At 55.1% G+C, this 18,196-nt stretch overlaps 1 protein-coding gene across 1 annotated transcript in view; it reads right to left on the reverse strand.

The window, feature by feature from the left end:
* Positions 1–6,678: 6,678 nt before the first annotated feature.
* The window catches only part of LOC144487255 (protein bicaudal D homolog 2-like), a 47,406-nt gene continuing 35,888 nt past the window's right edge, over positions 6,679–18,196 (reverse strand). The window contains exons 5-8 of the mRNA XM_078205340.1: positions 14,690–15,556; positions 11,520–11,671; positions 8,833–9,061; positions 6,679–7,559 (exon numbers count right to left, since the gene is read on the reverse strand). Of these exons, the coding sequence (XP_078061466.1) occupies positions 7,545–7,559; positions 8,833–9,061; positions 11,520–11,671; positions 14,690–15,556 (1,263 nt within the window). The 3' untranslated portion in view covers positions 6,679–7,544. The remainder of the gene's footprint in view (positions 7,560–8,832; positions 9,062–11,519; positions 11,672–14,689; positions 15,557–18,196) is intronic.

Consider the following 18,196-nt stretch of genomic DNA (forward strand, 5'->3'; position numbering starts at 1 on the left):
ACAATGTATAACACTGGGGTACAGTACTGGTGGGGACGGGTCTGTCGCTGTATAACACTGGGTACAGTACTGGTGGGAGCGGGTCTGTCACGAACACTGGGGTACAGTACTGGTGGGGACGGGTCTGTCGCTGTATAACACTGGGGTACAGTACTGGTGGGGACGGGTCTGTCGCTGTATAACACTGGGGTACAGTACTGGTGGGGACGGGTCTGTCGCTGTATAACACTGGGGTACAGTACTGGTGGGGACGGGTCTGTCACTGTATAACACTGGGGTTCAGTACTGGTGGGGACGGGTCTGTCACTGTGTAACACTGGGATACAGTACTGGTGGGGACGGGTCTGTCACTGTATAACACTGGGGTACAGGACTGGTGGGGGCGGGTCTGTCGCTGTATAACACTGGGGCACAGTACTGGTGGGGACGGGTCTGTCGCTGTATAACACTGGGGCACAGTACTGGTGGGGACGGGTCTGTCACTGTATAACACTGGGGCACAGTACTGGTGGGGACGGGTCTGTCACTGTATAACACTGGGGTACAGTACTGGTGGGGACGGGTCTGTCACTGTGTAACACTGGGATACAGTACTGGTGGGGACGGGTCCGTCACTGTATAACACTGGGGTACAGTACTGGTGGGGACTGGTCTGTCGCTGTATAACACTGGGGTACAGTACTGGTGGGGACGGGTCTGTCACTGTATAACACTGGGGTACAGTACTGGTGGGGACGGGTCTGTCGCTGTATAACACTGGGGTACAGTACTGGTGGGGACGGGCCTGTCGCTGTTTAACACTGGGGCACAGTACTGGCGGGGACGGGTCTGTCACTGTATAACACTGGGATACAGTACTGGTGGGGACGGGTCTGTCACTGTATAACACTGGGGCACAGGACTGGTGGGGATGGGTCTGACAATGTATAACACTGGGGTACAGTACTGGTGGGGACGGGTCTGTCGCTGTATAACACTGGGTACAGTACTGGTGGGAGCGGGTCTGTCACGAATACTGGGGTACAGTACTGGTGGGGATGGGTCTGTCACTGTATAACACTGGGGTTCAGTACTGGTGGGGACGGGTCTGTCGCTGTATAACACTGGGGTACAGTACTGGTGGGGACGGGTCTGTCGCTGTATAACACTGGGGTACAGTACTGGTGGGGACGGGTCTGTCACTGTATAACACTGGGGTTCAGTACTGGTGGGGACGGGTCTGTCGCTGTATAACACTGGGGTACAGTACTGGTGGGGACGGGTCTGTCGCTGTATAACACTGGGGTACAGTACTGGTGGGGACGGGTCTGTCACTGTATAACACTGGGGTACAGTACTGGTGGGGACGGGTCTGACACTGTATAACACTAGGGTACAGTACTGGTGGGGATGGGTCTCTCTCTGTATTACACTGGGGCACAGTACTGGTGGGGACGGGTCTGTCACTGTATAACACTGGGGTTCAGTACTGGTGGGGACGGGTCTGTCGCTGTATAACACTGGGGTACAGTACTGGTGAGGATGGGTCTGTCACTGTATAACACTGGGGTACAGTACTGGTGAGGATGGGTCTGTCACTGTGTAACACTGGGGTACAGTACTGGTGGGGACGGGTCTGTCACTGTATAACACTGGGGTACAGTACTGGTGGGGACGGGTCTGACACTGTATAACACTAGGGTACAGTACTGGTGGGGATGGGTCTCTCTCTGTATTACACTGGGGCACAGTACTGGTGGGGACGGGTCTGTCACTGTATAACACTGGGGTACAGTACTGGTGGGGATGGGTCTCTCTGTATTACACTGGGGAGACAGTTCTGGTGGGGACGGGTCTGTCACTGTATTACACTGGGGTACAGTACTGGTGGGGACGGGTCTATCACTGTATAACACTGGGGTACAGTACTGGTGGGGATGGGTCTGTCACTGTATTACACTGGGGTACAGTACTGGTGGGGACGGGTCTGTCACTGTATAACACTGGGGTACAGTACTGGTGGGGATGGGTCTGTCACTGTATTACACTGGGGTACAGTACTGGTGAGGTTGGGTCCGTCACTGTATTACACTGGGGTACAGTACTGGTGGGGATGGGTCTGTCACTGTATTACACTGGGGTACAGTACTGGTGAGGTTGGGTCCGTCACTGTATTACACTGGGGTACAGTACTGGTGGGGATGGGTCTGTCACTGTATTACACTGGGGTACAGTACTGGTGGGGATGGGTCTGTCACTGTATTACACTGGGGTACAGTACTGGTGAGGTTGGGTCCGTCACTGTATTACACTGGGGTACAGTACTGGTGGGGATGGGTCTGTCACTGTATTACACTGGGGCACAGTCCTGGTGGGGATTGGTCTGTCACTGTATAACACTGGGGTACAGTACTGGTGGGGACGGGTCTGTCACTGTATAACACTGGGATACAGTACTGGTGGGGACAGGTCTGTCACTGTATTACACTGGGGTACAGTACTGGTGGGGATGGGTCTGTCACTGTATAACACTGGGGTACAGCACTGGTGGGGACGGGTCTGTCACTGTATAACACTGGGGTACAGTACTGGTGGGGACGGGTCTGTCACTGTATAACACTGGGGTACAGTACTGGTGGGGACGGGTCTGTCACTGTGTAACACTGGGGTACAGTACTGGTCGGGACGGGTCTGTCACTGTATAACACTGGGGTACAGTACTGGTGGGGACGGGTCTGTCACTGTATAACACTGGGGTACAGTACTGGTGGGGACGGGTCTGTCACTGTGTAACACTGGGGTACAGTACTGGTGGGGACGGGTCTGTCACTGTATAACACTGGGGTACAGTACTGGTGGGGACGGGTCTGTCACTATAACACTGGGGTACAGTACTGGTGGGGATGGGTCTGTCACTATAACACTGGGGTACAGTACTGGTGGGGACGGGTCTGTCACTATAACACTGGGGTACAGTACTGGTGGGGACGGGTCTGTCACTATAACACTGGGGTACAGTACTGGTGGGGACGGGTCTGTCACTGTATAACACTGGGGTACAGTACTGGTGGGGACGGGTCTGTCACTATAACACTGGGGTACAGTACTGGTGGGGACGGGTCTGTCACTGTATAACACTGGGGTACAGTACTGGTGGGGACGGGTCTGTCACTGTATAACACTGGGGTACAGTACTGGTGGGGACGGGTCTGTCACTATAACACTGGGGTACAGTACTGGTGGGGACGGGTCTGTCACTATAACACTGGGGTACAGTACTGGTGGGGATGGGTCTGTCACTGTATAACACTGGGGTACAGTACTGGTGGGGACGGGTCTGTCACTATAACACTGGGGTACAGTACTGGTGGGGACGGGTCTGTCACTGTATAACACTGGGGTACAGTACTGGTGGGGATGGGTCTGTCAGCTTTTTTGTAAAGTAAACGTCGTCTCTCGGTCACTGGGAAGAACTCTCCCACCCCTCATCCTGCAGTGGGACCTTTACAACCAGATGCTGTAACCCTGAGTGTTGAACAACTCAATTTTAAAGATGACTCTCCGACAGTGCGGCGCTCCCTCAGCACTGACCCTCCCACAGTGCGGCGCTCCCTCAGCACTGACCCGCCCACAGTGCGGCGCTCCCTCAGCACTGACCCGCCCACAGTGCGGCGCTCCCTCAGCACTGACCCTCCCACAGTGCGGCGCTCCCTCAGCACTGACCCGCCCACAGTGCGGCGCTCCCTCAGCACTGACCCGCCCACAGTGCGGCGCTCCCTCAGCACTGACCCTCCCACAGTGCGGCACTCCCTCAGCACTGACCCTCCCACAGTGTGGCGCTCCCTCAGCACTGACCCTCCCGCAGTGCAGCGCTCCCTCAGCACTGACCCTCCCACAGTGCGGCACTCCTCAGCACTGACCCTCCCACAGCGCGGCGCTCCCTCAGCACTGACCCTCCCACAGTGCGGCGCTCCCTCAGCACTGACCCTCCCACAGTGCGGCGCTCCCTCAGCACTGACCCTCCCACAGTGCGGCGCTCCCTCAGCACTGACCCTCCCACAGTGCGGCGCTCACAGTGGGGAATCGGGATGAGTTGTGGACGGACATTGGGAGTGTGGAGGAGGAGACGACAATCATTGTTCTCCGCTGAGGTTTGCACAGTGCATACTTTCAACAAGCTCAGGCTGCAGGGAGTGGTGAGGAGGGCATTTCGAGGGGAGGCTGCGATTGGAGGCCAAATCCAAATCGAGCCTTGGAAAGCCAGCGATGAGGAGAGGGGGAATGGGAGGTGTTTAATCGGAGCATGATTAGAGTGTCTGCACCCAGGCTGCACAACAATTAACTCCGTCTGTATTTGATTCAACTCTACCACCCGATTCTCGATATAACCTTGAAGTTTAAGGCCATTCCCCCTAGTTGAGTTCCTCACATGCTGCTCTGCTGCCTCACATTAACGGTAAATGGTGACCTGGTCATTCAGAAATCCCAGCCGTTCACATCAACAAGTCACAGAAGTTCATTTTTTGCATTTTTTGTTTTAAAAACCTCGTACACATGATTACAATTCGACAAAAAAATCTCCGAGGCACTTTGGATATACAGCCCCCTCTCTTCCTCCCCCACGCACAGCTTTGTCAGTGTTTGTGGTAAGCAGCACTCATTAGGTAAGGCAAGAGAGAGAGAACATAGCACGCAGACAGAGGTGACAGATCACAGAGAGAGACACACACACACAGCAGGCACACACAGAGGGACAGACACATACCAGGCAGACAGAGAGAGACAGACAGACACCAGGCAGAGAAAGAGAGAGAGAGAGAGACAGACAGACACCAGGCACAGAGAGAGAGAGAGAGAGACAGATACCAGGCATAGGGAGAGAGACAGACGGACAGACAGACACCAGGCATACAGAGAGAGACAGACAGATACCAGGCAGAGAGAGAGAGAGAGAGACAGACAGACACCAGGGACAGAGAGAGACAGACAGATACCAGGCAGAGAGAGAGAGAGAGAGAGAGACAGACAGACACCAGGGACAGAGAGAGACAGACAGATACCAGGCAGAGAGAGAGAGAGAGACAGACAGACACCAGGGACAGAGAGAGAGAGAGACAGATACCAGGCATAGAGAGAGAGACAGACACAGACAGACAGACCAGGCAGAGAGAGAGACAGACAGACACCAGGCATAGAGAGAGAGAGACAGACGGACAGACACCAGGCATAGAGAGAGAGAGATAGACAGACAGACAGACAGAGATACCAGGCATAGAGAGAGAGAGAGAGAGACAGACGGACAGACACCAGGCATAGAGAGAGAGAGACAGACAGACACCAGGCATAGAGAGAGAGAGAGAGACAGACAGACAGACACCAGGCATAGAGAGAGAGAAAGATGGACAGTCACCAGGCAGAGAGAGAGACAGACAGACAGACAGATGAGCACACACCAGGCATACAGAGAGACAGACACACACACAACAATTGTGCAAGAATCACAGGCAAAGGCTTCATGAAGGAACCCGCATGAAGTTTAACAAAGTCTCGGCCTTCTGGCTATTGGCAAAAAGAACAAAACCACATCCTGTGTCACCTCGTGGCAGCAGCGACAAGGCACCGGCAAACAGGAGGACGGAGAAACGTCAGCCAGTCAGCGGGCGGACACTGACAGAGGGCCCACTGGAGTCCATGCCCCCCTCACCCCCACGCCCGAGTGGGGAAATTAAACACAGCAGCACGGGGAACGTTTAACTATCGCCCGAGGCAGAGACGTACGGGGACAAAGCGAGAGGGAGGGGCAAAAAGTTATTGTCTGGCAACGTGGAGGACCCCGGGGGGGGGGGGGGGGGGGGGCAGAGAGAGTAACGGGGAGGGGGTGGGGGTGAATATAATACATACACTGTATAGAAGATCGACAGCCCACCCGCAAAGCTGACCTTAAGGCTACATGGTGAGAGAGGGCCAGTGACCCAGTGGGCACTTGGTGACTAGTGGTTAAATCACTGCTCCCGGGACTTTCTGCCCCCCCCCCCCCCCCCCCTCCCCCCAAACCTCGCACCCAACTCTTCCTCCAAAATGCTTCCCCGTATCCTGCGTCAGAGTCAGAAGAGGCGGGGAGCATCGCGACGGGAGAGAGAGGGAGGTATCTATGCCTCGTTCCTTTTGCAACAGTCGTGACTGCCCATGTCGAGTCTTTGTGCATCAAGGGGGCACCTGATTGTTAAGTTGGATATTGGGCATTGGGTGTGTCCCGTCCCCCCCAAAGGCAGGGAAAGGACGAGGGAAATCAGCGTGGGATCACGCAGACATAGAATCCTACAGTGCAGAAGGAGGCCATTTGGCCCATCGAATCACAATCCCACCCAGATCCTATTCCCTTAACCCCACACATTTACCCTGCTCATCCACCACCCCCCCCCCCCCGACACTTAAGGGGCAATTTAGCACGGCCAATCCACCGATCTTTCGGACTGTGGAAGGAAACCGGAGCACCCGGGAGGAAACCCATGCGGACACGGGGAGAACTCCGCGCACGCAGTGACCCGAGGCCGGGAAGCGAACCCGGGTCCCTGGCGCTGTGAGGGAGCAGTGCCAGGGACCCGGGTTCGCTTCCCGGCCTCGGGTCACTGCGTGCGCGGAGTTCTCCCCCCCCCCGTGTCCGCATGGGTTTCCTCCCGGGTGCTCCGGTTTCCCAGTTTCAATCCGAGTGCTGGGGAGGACGTGGGGGAGTCGGTGACTCCACCTTGGAAATAAACCGTATTTTAATTCCCCCACACCCCGAGCGGACTTTCTGACTTGTTCTCCCGCGACGTACAATTAACTGAGAGCGGAGGTCCCCCCCCCCCCACAATGACCCCCAACAAGAACAACAAACGTCATCAGCTTGGAGCATCGGCAGTCCCTGGAGGTTTTATTTTCTTTCCGGAGTGTTGGGAGGTGTCCTCGGGTTTTAATCACGACTGGGGGAGTTGTGGGGGGAGGCAGTGAGTGGAGGGGAGAGGAGAGTGGGAAAGAGAGATGAAACCAAGACGTTTCTCTCCTCGCCGGGGAAGGCGAACGGCGGCTGGGTGGAGAGCTGCGCGCAGCACGGCGTATCTGTAGCAACCCCCCCCCCCACTCCCGGAATACTGACGGACGCGTCCGGGAGCAGGAAAAGTGGGAGGAGACGATCGGCTCCCTGGCAACAGAAGAGAAAGTTAAGATGTGCGCAAAGGTTGAGCCGCACGGGTCTTCGCTTGGCCGATTGTGCGGATTTTAGTTTTCAGGAGAAGGTTTTCAGGGGGGCGGCAGGGTCAGGGGTGGGGAAGGTCTGGGCGGCCGCTGTGTTGACACCTGTCCCCGGGGCACTCCCCCTGCAGCGACGCGTGGCCCCGTCCTCCGCTGTGTTCTGCAGGTGATGTTGAGCGATGGCGGCGGTTCCAAGTCATCGGTGGTGGGGGGGGTCGCTCGGGGTGGGAGGGGAGGAGGGAGGCAGGGGGATTGATCTGGAGGCACAACCGCCCCCCCCCCCCCCCCCCACCAGCCTGACCCGCCACCTCCCTCGGTCCTCCCCTTCCCCCAGCTCAAATATTCTGCTGCTGGAAAAGAACACAAAGGGGGAAAATTACTCAGACGTCGGCGGCAGCGGGGAGAGCCACACTAAACATCGACATGGGCGGGGCGAACGGAAGCTGCCGCGTGAGGCGGGGGAATGGGATCACCAGCTCGCACGGGGCAGGGTGGGGGATACCCAGAACGAGGGAGGAAAGGAGACAGGGGGAAGGAGGCTACAGAAATAGGGAGGGTTGTCGGGGCTGGACGGGGTTACAGAGATAGGGAGGGTTGTCGGGGCTGGAGGGGGTTACTGAGATAGGGAGGGTTGTCGGGGAGGCTACAGAGATAGGGAGGGTTGTCGGGGCTGGAGGGGGTTACAGAGATAGGGAGGGTTGTCGGGGAGGCTACAGAGATAGGGAGGGTTGTAGGGGCTGGAGGGGGTTACTGAGATAGGGAGGGTTGTCGGGGAGTTTACAGAGATAGGGAGGGTTGTAGGGGCTGGAGGGGGTACAGAGATAGGGAGGGTTGTAGGGGCTGGAGGGGGTTACAGAGATAGGGAGGGTTGTAGGGGCTGGAGGGGGTTACTGAGATAGGGAGGGTTGTCGGGGAGTTTACAGAGATAGGGAGGGTTGTAGGGGCTGGAGGGGGTACAGAGATAGGGAGGGTTGTAGGGGCTGGAGGGGGTTACAGAGATAGGGAGGGTTGTAGGGGCTGGAGGGGGTTACTGAGATAGGGAGGGTTGTCGGGGAGGTTCCAGAGGTAGGGAGGGTTGTCGGGGAGGTTACAGAGATAGGGAGGGTTGTTGGGGGGTTACAGAGATAGGGAGGGTTGTAGGGGCTGGAGGGGGTTACTGAGATAGGGAGGGTTGTTGGGGGGGTTACAGAGATAGGGAGGGTTGTCGGGGAGGTTAGAGAGATAGGGAGGGTTGTCGGGGAGGTTACAGAGATAGGGAGGGTTGTAAGGGCTGGAGGGGGTTACAGAGATAGGGAGGGTTGTCGGGGAGTTTACAGAGAGGAAGGGGAGTGTGAAAATAAAGATCAAGAAAGGAAAGAATTTAAGAGTCAGAGAGACTTCCATTTCCCCCAGTGTCCTTCACCAGGTCAGGATGACCCGCATCCCCGACAGCCAATGGGGGGGATAGCCATGGAACGCACAGCAAGATCCCACAAAGCACCGTGAGAATGATGTTCAGTCGTCACCGATCACAGCGGGTTCATGGGGCCACCAGGCAGCTGGTAGGTTTCTGAAGGGCCAACGGTGTCCCCAATCCCACCACCACCCCACAGCCTGCCCCGCGCTGGCACCGTCCCCGCTTACCTGCTGGCTGGTCCGGGCTGCTCGGGACTTGTTCTTGGAGTGGCTCTTTGTCCGGCTGTAGCTGTGCCGGGGGTGCTCGGGTTTGGGGTCCTGGTCCTCGAGCCGCTGGGTCAGAGCCAGCTTCTGCTGGATGGCCATCCGCAGCAACGAGTTCAGTGTCTTCTTCTCATCCTCCGCCGCCGCCAACTGTCGCTGCATCTCATCCAGCTGTGTGACGTACTGATCACATCTGGGGAAGGGGGCGGGGGGGGAAGGTGGGGGGAGGAGGAGACACAATGGTAGAACGTTAACAGCACTGCTCTCCGAGAATGTGTTGCCCTCCTGGCCGCTCCCATCAGCCCTGGATTACAACGCTTGTCGATGTGGCTGACAACATTCTCCGAGGTTCAATGTACCCGACTCCCGCTGCCCTGTGTCACAACGCAATGCCCCCCACCCCCACTGCACAATACCTCCACTTTCAAATCCAAATCCTCAATCTACCTTTGTAACCTCCTCCAACCCTCCCTATCTCTGTAACCTCCTCCAACCCCAACAACCCTCCCTATCTCTAACCTCCTCCAGCCCCTACAACCCTCCCTATCTGTTACCTCCTCCAACCCCAACAACCCTCCCTATCTGTTACCTCCTCCAACCCCAACAACCCTCCCTATCTCTAACCTCCTCCAGCCCCTACAACCCTCCCTATCTGTTACCTCCTCCAACCCCAACAACCCTCCCTATCTGTTACCTCCTCCAACCCCAACAACCCTCCCTTATCTGTTACCTCCTCCAGCCCCTACAACCCTCCCTATCTGTTACCTCCTCCAGCCCCTACAACCCTCCCTATCTCTGTAACCTCCTCCAGCCCCAACAACCCTCCCTAACTCTGCAACTTCCTCCAGCCCCTTCGACCCTCCCGATGTAACCCCCTCCAGCCCCTAGAACCCTCCCTATCTTTGTAACCTCCTCCAGCCCCTACACCCCTCCCTATCTGTAACCCCCTCCAGCCCCTACAACCCTCCCTATCTCTGCAACTTCCCCAAGCCCCTACAACCCTCCCTATCTCTGTAACCTCCTCCACTCCCTCTCTGTCTCAGTGCTGCCCACTAGGGAATTGGGGGTGCGGGTGGGGAAGAGATCAGACTTTGCCTTTGATAGGGCACATGACGGGACCAGCATTTAACTGCCATGCAATCCCCCCCCCCCCCATCCCTGTACCCAATAAGGAGGGGAGTGGGTGGGGAAACCATTTGGTCTGCATTTTGATAGTTGCCCTCAATGAGACCAAGGTGGCGTACTCCCTTCTTGAACTGCTGCAATCCATCTGGTTTGAGCTTCTGTCGTGGTTTGCCGCTGGCGGCCATTTCAGAGGAGGTTAAGAGTCTGGGGGCCTGGAATCACAAGTAGGCCAGACCGGGGTAAGGACGGCAGATTTCCTTTTCCCCTAAAAGGGCACTAGTGAACCAGATGGGCTTTTACGACAATCGAAGATAGTTTCAGCCTCTCCCACAGCAAGTCGAGCTTTGCAAATCGAGGTTTTTATTTTTAATTAATCAATTCAATTTAATTGATTCCCTCGTCAGCGTATTCCTTCAGTGCACCGCCTCAGAAACTGAACTGGACCCAGCCATATAAATACTGTGGCTCCCAGAGCAGGTCAGAGGCTGGGAATCCTGCGGAGAGTAACTCACCTCCTGACTCCCCCCAAAGCCTGTCCACCATCTACAAGGCACAAGTCAGGAGTGTGATGGAATACTCTCCCACTCGCCTGGATGAGCGCGGCTCCGACAACACTCGAGAAGCTCGACACCATCGGGGACAAAGCAACCCCCCCCCCGCTCGATCGACACGCTAACCCCCCCACCCTCAACATTCACTCCCTCCACCACCGACGCACAGCGGCAGCAGCGTGTACCGTCTACAAGATGCACCGCAGCGACTCGCCAAGGCTCCTTCGACAGCGCCGTCCAAACCCGCCACCTCTACCCTCCCTAACAGCGCTGTGGGTGTACCTACACCACACGGGGTTGCAGCAGGTTCAAGATGGCGGCTCACCCACCACCTTCTCAAAGGGCGATTATCTTAGAATTCCTACAGTGCAGAAGGCGGCCATTTGGCCCATCGAGTCGGCACCGACCACAATCCCACCCAGGCCCTATCCCCATAACCCCATTTATTCACTCTAGCTAGTCCCCCTGACACTAAAGGGGCAATTTAGCTTGGCCAATCCACCTAATCCACACATCTTTAGACTGTGGGAGGGAACCGGAGCACCCGGAGGAAACCCAGGCAGACATGGGGAGAACATGCAGACTCCACACAGACAGTGACCCAAGCCGGGAATCGAACCCGGGACCCTGGAGCTGTGAGGCAGCAGTGCTAACCCGCTGTGCCACCGAGGTTAGGGATGGTCACGCCCCAAGGAGGAATAAAGAGGAAAGGACACTAACGAGCTTGGAATTGCACAGCAGTGGAGGCACAGAAGGAGGCTATTCAGCCCACTATGCTTGTGCTAGCCCAAGAGCTATTAGTCCCACGCTCCCAGCTCCCTGCAAAGTCGATCAACACTCGCCCCCCCTCGTGATTTATTTGAACGACTCGATTTAAATCCCCTCCCCTTTGACCTTCTCTGCTCCGAGGAGAACGATCCCAGTCTCTCTCCACCGGAGACGGGAAGGTGGCGGGGTTGGGGTGGGCAGACTAACCTGCTGGCGAACATGGAGCGGAGAGAGGAGAAGGTGGCAGCGTCCTCCTTCAGTGCCTTCAGCTCGTTCCTCAGCTTCACCATGGTGTCGGATACCAGGCACTTCTCATTGTCGTACTTGCTTTTCAGGTTCGACAGAGCCACTTCCGCAGTCTGAGGAAGGGGAGGGTCGCAGGGAATGGGGAGGGGGGAAAAGTACATCGCTGTTACTTCCTTCCGACCACACAGCACAACCCGTCCCGGTTCACACTGAACAAGAATCCAGGTCTCCATGGCCACCAGAGGCCGGTGGGGCTCATTCATTCACGAGGCCCGAGCATCGTGGGCAAGGCTCAGCATTTGGCCCCCCACCCCACGACTGCCGCTTGAGAAGGTGGTGGGTAAGCCCCCACTCCTCTGAACCACCTTGGCAAGCACTGTTGCCTCACAGCGCCAGGGACCTGGGTTCCATTCCTTCCTCGGGTCATTGGCTGTGTGGAGTCTGCACGGGTCCCCTCCCACACTCCAAAGATGTGCTGGTTCGGTGGATTGGCCATGCTAGATTGTCCCAAGATGTGCAGGTTAGGTGGATTGGCCTGGTAAGTTCTCCCAAGATGTGCAGGTTAGGTGGATTGGCCATGCTAGATTGTCCCAAGATGTGCAGGTTAGGTGGATTGGCCTGGTAAGTTGTCCCAAGATGTGCAGGTTAGGTGGATTGGCCATGCTAGATTGTCCCAAGATGTGCAGGTTAGGTGGATTGGCCATGCTAGATTGTCCCAAGATGTGCAGGTTTGGTGGATTGGCCATGCTAGATTGTCCCAAGATGTGCAGGTTTGGTGGATTGGCCATGCTAGATTGTCCCAAGATGTGCAGGTTTGGTGGATTGGCCATGCTAGATTGTCCCAAGATGTGCAGGTTAGGTGGATTGGCCATGCTAGATTGTCCCAAGATGTGCAGGTTAGGTGGATTGGCCTGGTAAGTTGTCCCAAGATGTGCAGGTTTGGTGGATTGGCCATGCTAGATTGTCCCAAGATGTGCAGGTTAGGTGGATTGGCCTGGTAAGTTGACCCAAGATGTGCAGGTTTGGTGGATTGGCCATGCTAAGTTGTCCCAAGATGTGCAGGTTAGGTGGATTGGCCATGGTCAATTGTCCCTTAGCGTACAAGGTTAGGGTAGGGGATTGGGCCTGGGAAAGATGCCCTTTTGGGAGAGTCGGTACAGACTCGATGGACCGAATGGCCTTTTCTGCACTGCAGGAATTCTCTGATTCTCTTGAATTTTATGATTCTTGTTGCGTGAATGAGCATCTCTCTTGGGCCACTGCGGAGGGCAGGTTAAGGAGTCGCCCACATGACAGGAGCCACATGTGGGCCAAACCTAGGGTGAAGGTGGCAGATTTCCCACACCTACCAGGCACGTGCCAAGCAGGTGGCACCATTTTGGAGGCTCGTCACCGAGCTACTTAACCAATCAGATGTAAATACCCTGTCAGCTGCTGCGTGGGGTGTTTTCCAAACTCTCTCCCATCATTGAGCCAGGACTCTGGGTTACTGGCTCAGTAATGTAACCACGAGGCTCCTGTACCCACATTTCCGGTATGGGTTTGCACATCAGGCTAGGTCCAATCCTGCAGCCAATTATTACTCTCTGCAAGGCAGTGTGACAGGGCAGAGTCAACATGGTGTCGTGAAAGGCAAATAGCGTCTGGCTAATTTATCCTTTGAGGACGTAACCAAGAGGGTGGATAGAGGGGAACCAGTAGATGTGGTGTATTTGGATTTTCAAAGGGTATTCAACAAGGTGCCACATAAAAGGCACAAGATGAGAGCTCAGGGTGATGGGGTGAAGATATTTGCACGGATAGATGATTGCCGACCAACTAACAGGAAGCAGAGAGTCCGGGAAAACGGGACATTTTCGGGTGGGCAAACAGTGACCTGATGAGTGTCGGAGGGGTCAGGGCGGAGGCCTCAACATTCACCATCTATATTGATGACTGGGACAAAGGGAGCGGCTGTACTGCAGTCAGATTTGCTGACAATATACTGATGGTTGGGAAAGAAGAACAAAGAACAGTACAGCACAGGAAACAGGCCCTTCGGCCCTCCAAGCCTGTGCCGCTCCTTGGTCCAACTAGACCAATCGTTTGTATCCCTCCATTCCCAGGCTGCTCATGTGACTATCCAGGTAAGTCTTAAACGATGTCAGCGTGTCTGCCTCCACCACCCTAATTGGGAGCGCATTCCAGGCCCCCACCACCCTCTGTGTAAAAAACATCCCTCTGATATCTGAGTTATACTTCGCCCCTCTCAGCTTGAGCCCGTGACCCCTCGTGAACGTCACTTCTAATCTGGGAAAAAGCTTCCCACCGTTCACCCTATCTATCCCCTTCATAATCTTGTATACCTCTATTAGATCTCCCCTGATTCTCCGTCTTTCCACGGAGAACAACCCCAGTTTACCCAATCTCTCCGCATAGCTAAGACCCTCCATACCAGGCAACATCCTGGTAAACCTTCTCTGCACTCTCTCTAATGCCTCCACGTCCTTCTGGTAGTGCGGCGACCAGAACTGGACGCAGTACTCCAAATGTGGCCTAACCAGCGTTCTATACAGCTGCATCATCAGATTCCAGCTTTTATACTCTATACCCCGTCCTATAAAGGCAAGCATACCATATGCCTTCTTCACCACCTTCTCCACCTGTGTTGCCACCTTCAAGGATTTGTGGACTTGCACACCTAGGTCCCTCTGTGTTTCTATACTCCTGATGACTCTGCCATTTATTGTATAACTCCTCTCTACATTATTTCTTCCAAAATGCATCACTTCGCATTTATCCGGATTAAACTCCATCTGCCACCTCTCCGCCCAATTTTCCAGCCTATCTATATCCTGCTGTATTGCCCGACAATGCTCATCGCTATCCGCAAGTCCGCCAGTCCAGAAAGTTGTGAGGAGGATACAAAGGGTCTGTAAAAGGGATGTCGACTGGATAAGGGATGGCCAAAGGATTGGCGGGAGGAGTGTAATGTGGGAGAAACGTGCGCTTATCCAGTTTGGCAGGACGAATAACAGAAGCAGAGTGTTGCTTCACCGGAGCGATACAAAACAGATAGGAGCATGGCAGAGGTGGATAGAGACACAGACACAGCAACCGAGAGAGGCGCAGTGCGGGGAGACCCTCCTTACCTGTTTATTGGCCTTCAGGACGGTACGCAGCGTGGCTATCTGCTCCCGCTTGGTGCTGAGCAGCGATTTGAGTTTCAGTACCTCCTCGATCAGTGCCTCCTTGTCCTTCTCGGCGCCCGGGGAGAGGAGTTGCAGAGCCGCCCTCTGCCGGGAGACCTCCACCACGGCCTGCAGGTGTTTGATCTGACTGCGGATCACCGCGCTCAGGTTCAGGATGTTGAGGGGTTCCCGCTGGCCGTCCGCAGCCTCGGGGACGGGGGAGGAAGGGAGCGAGCGCGGCGACAGGTCTCCCCCGCTGCTGCCGCCGCTGTCGGGCTCGGTGGTAGGCCTGCCGAAGAGGTCGGAGGAGCGCCGGCGGCGAAGGGGGGGCCCCGGCCGGCCCCGGGACCCCTTGACAAAGTCCAGCGTCACCCGGTTGGGCGTGACGTTGTTGCACAGACAGACGTGGTGGTAGAGGCCGGCCAGCTCCTCGCTCAGCGCCGCCAGCTCGTCGTGGGCACGGCTCAGGCCGCCCTGCGAGTCCGACGCCATCTTGGCCACGGCTCGCAGCTCCTTCTGGAGCCGCACGATGCACTCCTGGTCCTCCTGGCTGCAGCGGGCGTGCAGCTCAATGTTCTCCGTCAGCTCCTGGGATTCCTGCTTCCAGAGCTCTCGCTCCTCCAGCTGCCGCCCCTCACACGCCAGGTACCGGGCCTGCAGCTCCTGCAGCTCCGTCTTCAGCTGCCCAATCGCTGCCAACGCTTCCTGGTACTGAGCCTCCAGGCCAGCCGACACTTCCCCCTCCACGGCCGCCCCTCGGCAGTGAGCCTCCAGCCGCCTCTGCAGCTCCTGGACACTGGTCAGCAGGGACGCCTTCTCCCGCTCTGCCTGGGGGAAGCACAGACACACACACACGTCACTTCAAACCATTCCCCCCCTCCCCTCATTCCCCTCCCCTCCACTTTGTTCGAACGTAGAGGCCATTCGGCCCCTTTCCAGCCACTCAGCTGATCCCCCACACTGCGCACTGTCCTGAAGGCCAATAAGCAGGTAAGGAGCGCAACCCCACACTGTGTCTCTCTGTCTGTGTCTCACTCTCTCTGTCTCTTTCGAAGGAGCTTCGGCCCTCGATCCCCCCCTCAGTGTCCAGAAAATATCTCGCCATCTCCTGTCTCGAATACACTGGCTCGGTCTCAGGGCAGGCGAGGATTCCGAAGACCCTCGAAGAGATTTCTCCACATCTCAGTCCAAAGTGGTGACCTTCTCATCCCGAGACCCCGATTCTCGCCTGCAATGGCAAAGCGCAGAAACCCTGGAGAGTTTGTGTACCTGGATCTTAAAAGGCACATTCGGCAAGGCAGCTTTAATATGCAAGATAACACGAGCGGGGAGGCGGTGGCATTGTCACTGGACTAATGACCCAAACACCCCAGGGTTAGTCACAGAATCCCCCCCCACAGTGCAGGAGGCGGCCATTTGCTCCATCGAGTCTGTACCGACTCCCCGACAGAGCCCATCCAATGTCCTATCTTTAACTTTCCAAATATTGATTGGAACCTTTGTAGGTCAAATAGTTCGGATGGGGCAGTTTTGTGCAGTGTGTGCAGGAGGGTTTCCTGACACAATATGTGGATAGGCCGACAAGAGGTGAGGCCACATTGGATTTGGTACTGGGAAATGAACCGGGCCAAGTGTTAGATTTTGGTTGTGGGAGAGCACTTTGGAGATAGTGACCACAATTCGGTGTCTTTTGTTATTGCAATGGAGAGGGATAGGGCCGTACGGCAGGGCAAGGTTTACAATTGGGGGAGAGGTAATTATGATGCGATTAGGGAAGAATTAGGGGGCATAAGTTGGGAACAGAAACTGTCAGAGAAAGGAACTAATGAAAAGTGGAACTTTTTCAAGGAACAAATACTGGGTGTCCTTGATAGGTATGTCCCTGTCAGGCAGGGAGGAAATGGCCGAGTGAGGGAACCATGGTTCACGAAAGAGGTGGAATGTCTTGTGAAAAGGAAGAGGGAAGCTTATGTAGGGATAAGGAAACAAAGTTCAGATGGCTCGATTGAGGGTTACAAGTTAGCAAGGAATGAGCTGAAAAAGGGGCTTAGGAGAGCTAGGAGGGGACACGAGAAGTCCTTGGCGGGTCGGATCAAGGAAAACCCCAAGGCTTTTTACTCTTATGTGAGGAATAAAAGAATGACCAGGGTGAGGTTAGGGCCGGTCAAGGACAGTAGTGGGAACTTGTGTATGGAGTCAGTAGAGATAGGCGAGGTGATGAATGAATACTTTTCTTCAGTGTTCACCAAGGAGAGGGGCCATGTTTTTGAGGAAGAGAAGGTGTTACAGGCTAATAGGCTGGAGGAAATAGATGTTCGGAGGGAGGATGTCCTGGCAGTTTTGAATAAACTGAAGGTCGATAAGTCCCCTGGGCCTGATGAAATATATCCTAGGATTCTTTGGGAGGCAAGGGATGAGATTGCAGAGCCTTTGGCTTTGATCTTTGGGTCCTCGCTGTCCACGGGGATGGTGCCAGAGGACTGGAGAATGGCGAATGTTGTTCCTCTGTTTAAGAAAGGGAATAGAAATGACCCTGGTAATTATAGACCGGTTAGTCTTACTTCGGTGGTTGGTAAATTGATGGAAAAGGTCCTTAGAGATGGGATTTACGACCATTTAGAAAGATGCGGATTAATCTGGGATAGTCAGCACGGATTCGTGAAGGGCAAGTCGTGCCTCACAAATTTGATAGAATTTTTTGAGGAGGTAACTAAGTGTGTTGATGAAGGTAGGGCAGTTGATGTCATATACATGGATTTTAGTAAGGCGTTTGATAAGGTCCCCCATGGTCGGCTTATGATGAAAGTGAGGAGGTGTGGGATAGAGGGAAAGTTGGCTGATTGGATAGGTAACTGGCTGTCTGATCGAAGACAGAGGGTGGTGGTGGATGGAACATTTTCGGATTGGAGGCAGGTTGCTAGTGGAGTGCCGCAGGGATCAGTGCTTGGTCCTCTGCTCTTTGTGGTTTTTATTAATGACTTAGAGGAGGGGGCTGAAGGGTGGATCAGTAAATTTGCTGATGACACCAAGATTGGTGGAGTAGTGGATGAGGTGGAGGGCTGTTGTAGGCTGCAAAGAGACATAGATAGGATGCAAAGCTGGGCTGAAAAATGGCAAATGGAGTTTAACCCTGATAAATGTGAGGTGATTCATTTTGGTAGGACTAATTTAAATGTGGATTACAGGGTCAAAGGTAGGGTTCTGAAGACTGTGGAGGAACAGAGAGATCTTGGGATTCATATCCACAGATCTCTAAAGGTTGCCACTCAAGTGGATAGAGCTGTGAAGAAGGCCTATAGTGTGTTAGCTTTTATTAACAGGGGGTTGGAGTTTAAGAGCCGTGGGGTTATGCTGCAACTGTACAGGACCTTGGTGAGACCACATTTGGAATATTGTGTGCAGTTCTGGTCAGCTCACTATAAGAAGGATGTGGAAGCGCTGGAAAGAGTGCAGAGGAGATTTACCAGG

This window comes from Mustelus asterias, unplaced genomic scaffold (genome assembly GCF_964213995.1).
Source record: "Mustelus asterias unplaced genomic scaffold, sMusAst1.hap1.1 HAP1_SCAFFOLD_677, whole genome shotgun sequence".
Classification (NCBI taxonomy): domain Eukaryota; kingdom Metazoa; phylum Chordata; class Chondrichthyes; order Carcharhiniformes; family Triakidae; genus Mustelus; species Mustelus asterias.